The sequence below is a fragment of the Branchiostoma floridae genome, chromosome 3, assembly GCF_000003815.2.
Source record: "Branchiostoma floridae strain S238N-H82 chromosome 3, Bfl_VNyyK, whole genome shotgun sequence".
Lineage (NCBI taxonomy): Eukaryota > Metazoa > Chordata > Leptocardii > Amphioxiformes > Branchiostomatidae > Branchiostoma > Branchiostoma floridae.
This window is the reverse complement of record NC_049981.1, coordinates 16,809,781-16,820,790: the sequence shown is the minus strand read 5'-3', so window position 1 is coordinate 16,820,790 and position 11,010 is coordinate 16,809,781. Positions and strand designations below refer to the sequence as shown.

General features: G+C 39.8%; 1 protein-coding gene across 5 annotated transcripts in view; it reads right to left on the bottom strand.

The window, feature by feature from the left end:
* Positions 1-11,003, bottom strand: part of LOC118410840 (solute carrier family 28 member 3-like) — a 15,910-nt gene extending 4,907 nt beyond the window's left edge. For 3 of the 5 annotated variants that reach the window (XM_035812682.1, XM_035812683.1, XM_035812686.1), the window contains exons 1-10: positions 10,801-11,003; positions 5,542-5,598; positions 4,930-5,140; positions 4,231-4,444; positions 3,226-3,367; positions 2,615-2,806; positions 2,449-2,514; positions 2,132-2,227; positions 1,374-1,467; positions 711-870 (exon numbers count right to left, since the gene is read on the bottom strand). In XM_035812682.1, the coding sequence (XP_035668575.1) occupies positions 711-870; positions 1,374-1,467; positions 2,132-2,227; positions 2,449-2,514; positions 2,615-2,806; positions 3,226-3,367; positions 4,231-4,444; positions 4,930-5,140; positions 5,542-5,598; positions 10,801-10,896 (1,328 nt within the window). In that variant the 5' untranslated portion in view covers positions 10,897-11,003. Of the gene's footprint in view, positions 1-710; positions 871-1,373; positions 1,468-2,131; positions 2,228-2,448; positions 2,515-2,614; positions 2,807-3,225; positions 3,368-4,230; positions 4,445-4,929; positions 5,141-5,541; positions 5,599-6,834; positions 7,003-8,052; positions 8,208-10,800 lie in introns of those variants that run through there. The other 2 variants (XM_035812685.1, XM_035812684.1) reach the window with 2 other exon arrangements.
* Between the last annotated feature and the right edge of the window lie 7 nt (positions 11,004-11,010).

Genomic DNA, 11,010 nt, shown 5'->3' with positions numbered 1-11,010 from the left:
CATACCATACACACTCTACGTTTGTGAAGATTAGACATCCAGGTATCGTTAACATTGAAGAAGAATCACTCTTTACTTCTGGATACTTTAAAAATTTTACTAGACGTTTCGAAAGGCATCCACCTTCCTTCCTCAGTGAAGTGAGTCTTTTTGATGGAATGAGAGTTGACATATTCAGTGGCAAAAAATTAAAATGATGACAAGCTGCTCAAATGTGATGTTGGGCTTCTGCCTCATCAAAACTCACTCAGTTACTATAATTTGGTGGACTGGTATCAGCATTATACTGTGCAAAAAATGGGCTTCATAGTATTCTCAAATATAATCATAAATGTATATACATAATATATATATAGAGAGAGAGAGGATGCACAAAATACAATGCAAAATATTATGCATAGAAAGTTCTGTTTTATATTAAATGCACAAGTTTACCTTTCAAAAGTTTTCTTATGTTATGTCTTCCTGATTTGTGTTTGGTTGCATGAATAAATAAAAAAAAAGAACATTTGGAAAAATTTGAAACAATCTTAATGAATATTATCTGCATTCTCTGGTATGTTCGGACACACAGGGTAACAGTTAGGGTAAGGAGTTGTCAGATCATACTGTTGTCAGAAGATAGGGGTGTTGGTACATAGGGGTAACTGAACATAGGGGTGTCGGAACATAGGAGTGACCCATCAATGCTCACTGTGCTCTTTCCTTACCCTTTCCCCAACTCCACATTGTCATCCAGCCGCATGGTCTCCTCTGTCTCTGGGTAGAAGAGTTTGGAGACGGCCAGGGCTGCCGGAGCCGACATAACTGATGCCGTCAGGAGATGGGTGGGCGGGACGCCAAATGCAATGTACGCACCCAGCACACTTCCTGGTCAATTACAATGGAAAAAAGAAATAATGTAAGGATGATTTGTTACTGAGAGAAGATCATCCAACTAAGCTTATTCCATCAAGGCAAAACTATCATATATCATTATTTGTGTTCAATAACTATAAATTTCTTCTTGATTTATTTCATAAATTTCAGTCTGGCCGACTGCTGCCTAACCCTGCGTCAGGGAACCCAGCAGCAGTATAATCTAACCATGGATAGTGAGTGAGTGAGTTGATACAGCTACAAAAAGTTGAAAAGAATAATAAATAAGTTCACATTGCAAGTTGTCATTATCATACTTTGGAGACCCTTCATTACCTGACACTTCATTCCTTCCTACAATGTATGGGTATACAAGTTTCAAACAGTGTGGTATGATCAGTGTTATTTTCTTCCTTATCACAATTAGAAACAGAATTTCTAAGTCCAGACTGCACTATTTCTTTCCTTTATTCTATCAGTACGAATAGATGATGAAAATGTAAGGCGTTACGTACCAGCTATGGTGGCAAACCCTCCAGTCATCACTGCATGTAGTTCAGATTTGGTCATGTTCTTAATCAGTGGTCGGATCAGCAGCGGGGCATCAGTCTGGGGTGGAGAATAGCAAGTATATCAGTAATGGTGCATGGAATGCTTAACATAAAGCATAATGCTTTTTCAGCAACTGGTAATATAGTACAATGTGGCTTTTCTACCATACAGCATGTTTTGACTGTGGCTGAGCCAAGAACAACAGGCCGGTCCTACTTTATCAGTTGATATATTGTAAGAGTGTTGGGCTCTTTAAAAGGCAGAGGTTTGATACTTATGGGAAACACTGTGAATGCATTTAAGTTTGAGGGGATTTAATTTTGTGGTAGTGAAAAAAAGGACTTTTCGCGGTGGTTTTAAGTTTGCGGTAGCACCATGCACTGTAGTCTCTTATTGCCATGGGAACATATTTGTGGACTTCGCAGTGAAGCGACCACTGCGTAAACCGCAAACATTAAACCACCGCAAAAGTTTCTGCTTTTACAGTATAGGGTCTGAAGGATCTGAAATACAGCCCAAACTGCTCAAGAAGACACAGGCCTGAGAAGACCAGTCAGGGGACCAATGTAAATTGTCTATTTGTACAGGTGGTTACTATAGAAAGGGTTGCGTCAAAGGGAAAAAATTTAGTAAGGGACCAACAAAAGTGGTCACATGGGCCAGGTGATCCTCATGTATACTAGGTACTGATTATTTGTACAGGTTGGACTGGATACGTTACCTGGCCAACAAAGATGTTCCCTGCAGCATTGATAGACTCCGGTGAGGATGTCTCCATGGTACGCTGCAGTAGCCACGCCATCTTTACAATCACCACCTGGATAATAGGAAATATACATTTACATGATTGTACAGGGAATATCATGCCAGTATAAGATGATCTCAAATCAGAGAAATATAGTTTTTAGATTTTATTGATATTCACCAGTTTTGGTGTTCCCAGAAGGTATCATCCGTATATCAATAAAATCAATATGCCCAACTACTACTACAAATGTACCACCAAAGACAAAAAAACAAACAAGACAAAACTGTTACCTGCATGACCCCGATGTAGTACAGGACTGACATGACACTGCTGAAGAACACGATGATTGGCAGCACCTGTCAATCAGAAACGACAGCATTAACAACATAACCAACATCTTCTCAATACCCCAAGATTGCACAAGAGCCATCTACAACTTTTTTCCAAGTAACCTACCTTGAAAGCAAAGAAATGGTCCGTGTACTTTTCGCCAAACACAAACTTGGACCCCACGTCAGCGTATTCGATGAAGGACTGGAACTTCTCGCCCATGAACCTGAAGACGTCAAAGCCCACCTGGGTCCTCAGGATCAGCAGCCCGAAAATGAACTGCAGGGCAAGACCCCATAGCACTGGCCGCCACTTCACCTGATGATACAGATGTCAGACAGTTGTAGGTCAACACATCAACTAAATCTTTATTCAGACACCAGATGCTATGGTTAGACATGACCCGCCCAGCTCCTGCCTCGCCGCATGCTTGGATAGTTGGTATGTTATGCCAAAGGGCAGTTATACTGGCTATACAGATACAGATATATTATTATCACCTTGTAGTTCAGTCAGTGGGTACCCATCTGAAGTTATGAGGCTGTAACATGATTAAGGCACCTTCTTGAACACGAGAACAAGGGTTAACATCCCTCCCAAAAATGACTGCAGCTTTGACCAGGATGGCCTTCCTCGACTTGAACCGGAATCAGTATCTAGTTGGAACCAGGAGCTCAAGTGTGAGGCTGCTACCAGTTGAGCTACAAGGAATATTTTATAACAGCCTGTATACTCACATGATCGGGGTGTTTGGAAAAGATGTAGAGAAAGATGACCATCACAATCAGACCTGCCCCTGAGATCAAGTTCTGGGTGTTCCGGGCTGTGTCCAGGGCGATCCATAAGATCAAACCAATCAGACACAAGACGTAGAAAACCCTGGTGGACAGAAAAAAAAACTAGTAAGAAAGTTAAAATCCTTCCCACACCAAATGGTGCATAGGGCAGTGCCTATCTCAGTTTTTGTACTTGGGCTGCACAACTTCATGCGATCACTACAGCAGTTAGTCCACTGGTAGTGGTCATGTGTTTATTCAACTATAATGTACCATTCAACTACAATATATCATACTCTTTCCAAAATGCGATCAGTGCTAAGCACATAATGCAAAATGACCATTTTAAAAGTACCGGTATTTATTTGATGGCTTGGCCAGCGATTGAACTCATGACCTACCTACTGACTACGCCCTTAACTCACTGGGACATTGCACAGGCCAAAGATACACCCTCATCTACTTCATGTACAGTAGTTCAGATGTTGGGACAGATGAGATGAGTTGTTTGTCCATCCCAACAAGCATATTTCTGTCCTGGGATGGAGGGACGGGTCCTGGAGATAGCCCTGGGTCAGTAACTAGCAGTAAGTGGTCTTGCTTTTGTTTTAATTTGTGTAAATCGCAGTCATTATCATGGACCCTGTGTGAAGGTCTTGAGAATAAGCTTAGAGCGTGGCCTGGGCTTGTATCACTTTCCTCTTAACCCAGATATTTCCCATGATGCTGAAGACCAACTTGTTTAGTTATCCTCAAGGAAAGTCTGTACATGTGGTCTGTAGGGAAGGCAGCTACTTAATCTTACATACTAATTTGTAGGAGAAGCTATAAAAATTTGTAAGACCAAAATTTCACAAAAATAGCTGCTGGTCCTTTTTTAATTTTGTGTAAAACGCAGTCATTATTGTGGACCCTGAGTGAAGGTCTTGTGAATTTAGCTTAGTGCGTGGCCTGAGCATCACTTACCTCTTAACCCAGATATTTCCCATCACAGTGAAGCAGTGTTTCAGGCAGTGTTCGTAGATGTCGTCCCCACAGAAGCGACTGATGCAGTAATACGCCAGTAGGAACAGCACGGCTCCCGTGATGGACACCAGCCCTATCAGGTTCTTACAGCCATCCGGCACCAGGCCGTACTTCAGGTAATAGTCGATGGCGAAACCCAGGAACACGATAAAACCTGCAATGGAGTTAAAGTGTGGATGACGTTGATCTTAATATACGATTATCTATATGTAGAGCATGATATTACTTGGTCAAACCTCATGTACAAGTAAACACCTCTACATAAGGACTACCTGGCTAATGTGACCATGTTTTGGTAAACCCTTAGATAAATTTTTCTCATTATTGGCAACTCAAGCATTAAGATTCCTGTCTATGGTGAGCACTGCTGCAATACAATGTACTATTAATGGCCCTTCTACGGCTCTAGTGGTCTTCTTGGGCAGTTTGGAAAAATCTGTGTAAGATACCCCCTTTAGTTACGTGAAGTATATTAAGTATGTATTATTTGCATTTAATTTTAATGGATTTATTTGCATAAATGGCTTCATTTGCATAAATGACTTCTTTACATAAATGACTTCTTTACATAAATGACTTCTTTACATAAATGACATAAATTGCATATTAGATGATTCACATTTGCATTAACAAACTAACCAATAAGAAGCAGCGAGCCAAAGGAGATGAGGATGGGCTTCTTATGTTCTTTAAAAACCCGCAGGACACGTGTGGACATGCTCGGGCCGCCACAGCACTTCGTACGTCTTGATGGCGCATCTTCGGTGTCTATCGTGTCGTTGTAGGCGGGAGGCGGCGTTTCTTGTGCGGGAGCAGTTGGTTCAACCTGAACGTGCACGCTGTCAGGGTCCTGGGGAAGGATAAATGTTGTACGCAAAACATCAAATTTAGATATATTTGCTAGCTTGTTTCACTCACAGGGGCCACAGAGTTGGGCTAGGGAGAAATATTAACTCTCAGAATTTTACTGGGTACCTTAAGACAGCCACAAAAGAGCATGATGAAGTTAAAGATATATCAAGAAATCTCGGTGGTCAGGGCATTCTTAAGGCCTTTTTTCCAGTGCGACTTTTACCACATCTGAATGAGCCATGAGTAGTTAATCTTTGGGTACAGTGAGTAAATGAGTGTGTAAAAGAAAGTGGGTGTGGTGGGTGAGTGAGTATTTAAGAAAGAATATCAGTATATGAGTTGTTGACACAATTGTTCTAATGAACATACAGTTATTGATATTTTTAAGAAAAGCCTTACCGTTTTAGTGAACTTGTAGCATTGAGCTGCTGTAGACTTGTCTCCTGCAACCTCTGTCTGTAAAAGACAAAATCTCTATCAGTCAAAGTCTAACATATATCACTTGTATCAGATGTACCTGTACATACACCTGTAGATCCAGGACTGAACAAGTGTTGTTGTACCTGTACCAGGTACCTGGTCAGGTGTAACGTCAATTTACACAAAGATCATTATCAAGGTAACATATACTCAGGGCTCTAACCAGCTCGAAATTTTTTTCCGTCAACCAATTCGCATTGTCGCGAAAACCGTGAAAATCAAGTTAGACAGACGGAACGGAGACCTTGAAAAACGGGGTTTTAATGAGATTTAATCATATGCGAAAGGGCGCTGACACACATTGTCAACAATCATAACAATAGCAAAACAAACAGTGTGTGGCTTTTACGGCCGTGGACAGCGTCCCCAAGCTGCCTGTAGCTTCCACCAAGAATTTTTGTCCGTCAAGGTTGACGGATTGGTTTAAAAAATTTTCCGTCACACGCAGCAAATTTCCGTCAATTGACGGAAAAACGGACGCTGGCTAGAGCCCTGTATAGTATATGCAAGCATATGCAAGTCTATAGACATGCTGCCAAATATTCCACAGTATAATGCACTTTTGTATACCTAAACTGTGCCTAGCTGGTATACCATGACTAAATCTCGCCTGACAGTTACCTCCCAGGGATCATTAACCCCAGCCAGTGAGAAGTAGTATAAACAGTCAGGCTAAAACCCTGGAGTACTGCACAAGAGTTTTCCCAATCTAGCAGAGGTAAGTAACCCATCATCAGATACATCTGAATGGAGGATACCTGAAGAATACTAAAATGAAATCTCAACCTAATACTGTAAATGTTGAAATTTTCGCATTGGTTTTATGTTTGCGGTTTTTGCGATGCCAATTCACTGTGCGCCGCAAACTTAAAACTACTGCAAACATTTTTCCATGGCAGTCAGAGACTACAGTGCATAGTGCTACGGTAACCGCGACCTTAAAACAACCGCGAATAGTCCTTTTTCCTGCTACCGCAAAATTGAATCCCCGCAAACACATCAATGTAAACAACACTGTGTGTTAGATTTTACACATCAGAATTTTCAATACACTATTTACAGCATTTTCTCAAACATTTGATGCAAATGCTACTTAATTAGTTAATACATGAGTTTAAAATATACACATGGCTTTAGATCCCATTCTGGAGTGAAATCTAAGATTCTACAATTGTAAATTAGCTTTCTTAACAGATCTGAGTTGAACCTTACCTGCGAAGCTTCAGGCAACTCTATTGACACACTGTCCCCTGGCATCGCAAGAGCTAATCAGAGCTAATACTAAGAAGGTAAGTCTCAGTTGGGCTCAGTGATCACCTTGTGCCGTTAACTGCAAGTTTTTGTAGTTTGACTGGAAGGTATCCCAGTAAGCACTGGTTTCATCCAGTATTTAGTCAACAGGTTGCGTACACTGTGTTCTCAAATTACCATCTGCAAATTAAGTCCCACCCACCTAGGGGCTGAGTTCACCTTCTGCCTGCTACCTGAACAAAACAAATTATGCTCCAAACAGCTACTTCAGCAGGGGGAAGATAAACAAAGGAAGAGCTTGGGAATGTGCTGATGGTTGAGTTGCATGTTTAATAATGTTTGCTTGTTTGTACGTCTAATATTAATATTATGATAGAGTGAAAGACAAATAATTTATAATCAAAAAGCTCCTTGGTGTAAACTGTAATAAAAAATGTTTAGGTTAGGACCTTATTTGCACCAGTTTTACAGTTATGGTTGAAATCATTTGGTAAAGGTATGGTGTCAAGCATGGTAGGTTTTAAACAATCCTGTCACGAAGAAAATGTGAGAATTCTATCAAAAGGCAGTATTAATTCCCCACAGAATGAGAGACAAACTCTATTTTTATGCATTTTGGTGATATTTTTCAGGAAAATTTGTGGCAATGTTGTCCTAACAAAAATGGACAACATTGTCATGACATTAGCTTTATTGACGATGATAAAAAGTATAGTGACTTTTGTAGGGTCAGCTATAAACTACAAAGGCTCAGTTGAAGGCTTGCACTGGGATCTCAACAGACTATCGGCAAGTAAACACTAGCCTGTCCTTTTAATTACTGTTTGACGTATAGAATTACAGCAGTTACAATAACTGTAGGTTAGATACCGGTGCAATTTATGTGTATTTTAGCGTATGTGACTACAACCATGCCAATGGCCTTCTCATCTCACCAAGTCTTGTGTTTACTGAGGTCATAACTGTTCAAGGCCGCCGTCCTACTCATTGTTTGGGACCACATGTTGTTAATTTTTGTTGTTTAAACAGATTTTCATGATTTTGGTACGTTAAGGTATCTTTAAGCATTTGCATTCAATGAGAAACGTGTGTCTCTTGCCAGTTTTTTCATTGTCCTTGTACAACTACAAATGCAAGCCTGCTTAGAGCCAGTGCTAAGGATGCTAGAAAATCACTTACTTCTGTATGGTTGTTCAACATTGTAAATCTTCTTGCTTCCCCAAGAGTTTCTAGTGCCAAATGTATAGTGTAACACACACAAGTACTTGGTGACACGGAGACTGACTTCAAAAGTTGTGAGGCAAGTTTTGAACAAGACTGAGTCAGTTGTACGGAAGCACATAGCTGTAGGTAGTGGGCGGAGCTTGTTTTTACTCATGACAACTTCCTCTACCTTTCTTGGTTTGAGTGTTTTTGAATCAATGATTGCATTAAGTGTGTAATGTAACTGTTGAGCGAGGCCACACCGATGCAATTTTACTTTTTATGGGTGACATCCACTGGCAAACTAAAAGAAATAAAAAAAAATAAAAATCCAGCAAAAAAAAAATGCTGCTCAACCACAGGACTACAATGCTGGTATTACAAATTGAACCACAAAACACATTAGTCATTACAGTGCATCAAAAGAAATTTATAGCATATGTTTAAGCTTTTCAATATTCAATATACTGACACGAACGATCAAAGTACATTAGATCCATTAATTTTTTTTAGTAACTCCCAGCTGTTTCAAAGTTTGGGACAAAAACATGCTCTGCAGTTCCAGTTTTCCCTACTGATTTTCTAAACTGCACAATGATCCCACTACAGGTGCACCTGCAGTGCCCCCTGGCATCAGAATAGAGTACTGCAGTTTACGCTGTAATAAACTGGTTTAAACATTTATTGACAGATGCAGACATAAGCTCTTGTAAAGCAACTGATGCTGGTAGATGTGAAGTTATGAGAAATCATCTTCCATTTTTGAGTCTCAGGAAATGAGAAAGATTGAAATGACTCATATCACAGTCATACAGTAGAATGGGTAAACAGACTACGTAATGACAACTGACTCAGAAGTTGCTCAGCGCCACTATGTGATGACGTCACTATTGAGTGACGTCAGTGTTAAGGGTCACGTGGTCGCTCTCTTCCATCATGGCTTGTTGCACTTCACATGTGTGTGAATAAAGCTCCCTTTGAATCGAGTTGCATCGTGCCTCTGAGTCTCTCATCAGCACCTTCCTGCATCAATGTTGGCGCAGAGCAGTAAGACCAAATATGACTGCAAACAAGAACTAGTGATGTTCGTAAGGTTCTACTGTTACAAATCACTGTGACAGTGCCCTTGTGGGTGACATGGATCAACAGCTGAAGTACATTTGATGATGATCTCTGACAATTGGATCCCCTTCAAAGATGAGAACCATATGGTAGCGAATTGGCCAGGTGCCAAATGATCATATAGCACAGGGTTTGGTGACATTCTCTGTGAAGACTTGAACTGCAAGCATTTTGATTTCATACATGCTAGTCTAGTTTGTATAGTATGTAATATCAATTGTCCTTTTCTTAAAAATACATTTACCAAAAAAAATTGAGCCACTAAAATTGTGGCTTTGTGAGCATCATTGAACTCATGGTTGAACTTGAAACAGAAGTTCACAGACGACAGAAAGAAAAAAAATTGCGATGTGATGAGTTTATAAAAACAGTGAAAAAAAAAAATAAATAAATGCAATGATATATCTAACAGCCTCTTGTAAATCATGAACAAGGGAAAATAATAGGATTCATAATTGCAATAACTGTCAATTTCCCATACACTGAACTTGTTTATTCGATGCTGTAACGGTATATATCAAAATTATATACAGCTCAATTACTTTTGATGTGATTATTAAATGACTTATTGTAACCAGCTGATCATGTGTAGTATTTCTTTGCATTAGGTAAACTACATATCTAACACCAGTCAGGCATTTTGTTGTGGGTTCAGAAGACACATTGCTTGCATTGTTTACATTGTTCACCTGAACCTCAGGTGAACGATGTAAACAATGCAAACAATGTGTCTTCTGTTTCACAGCATGTAGTAGTTACAACATTGGCAACTCACAAATGTTTAGTTATTGACACCTGCTTAAAAATGTATCAAAAGTCATGATTTATGTGTCTTTATGTCTTAAATGTTTTTATTCGAGCAGCCTGCCCTGGTACTGGTACATGTAATAACACTGAGATGAGATTACTTTCAATTAGAGCTGACAGGTTTGATCACCTTATTTTAGTACCCACAAAAATTCGAAAAATTATGACACAATAATAAAAAAGATTAAGGCCATACAAATTCTAGCGCTCTAATCTAGATTCAGGGCAAGATTTGTAATACACTAAATAATATCACTGAGTTCACTGCTGAAATTACTCGTAAGACAGTTAAAAGACAGAGGATGAGTTTGAAGCGATGAGCTACTAGCCTGGTATCCAGTCGTATAATTTAATAGCTCCCGAGTCTCTTCTGTCCGTCAAATAAAATTTAATTATTAAAATCACATTTATGCATTTGTACATGCAATTGCTTGCAACAGATGAGCAGTCTCCAGATTGATGTCACAAGAAATGTGACACACATTTTGGTAACTCTAGATCTAACATTTTGGTAGTCAACCACAAAAAGTACGTTGCTGAAATTATTTGCTCACTGTCGAATGCAGCGATTTTTTACAAACTTGGTTTAATCAAAACAACAACATATACAACCTCCTCGATGTAACATTTTGGTAGTCTCAGATGGGCCATTAATAATGCGTACGTACGCACTCAATTTAACGCTGCATTCGACAGTACGTTGCTGAAATTATTTCAACTTATTTCATCAACTACACTGTCGAATGCAGCGTTTTTTAGAGACGTTAATCAAAACAACATTGAACAACTACTGACCCTTGGTGACCCCTTCTCGTCCAGAGTTATGACCACATCTCTCCCCTCGGCCACGCCGGGCTGGTAGCGAGCCCTGGGTCCTCCTGGACTCGACATCTCACTCACTAAAACAGTAGTTAGCTAGAACGAGCACAACTCCTCCTAAACATAGTTGAAAGTTGAAACACTACAACAGTTTGTCCAGAAGAAAAAGTGAGGCAAGTTCAGAGG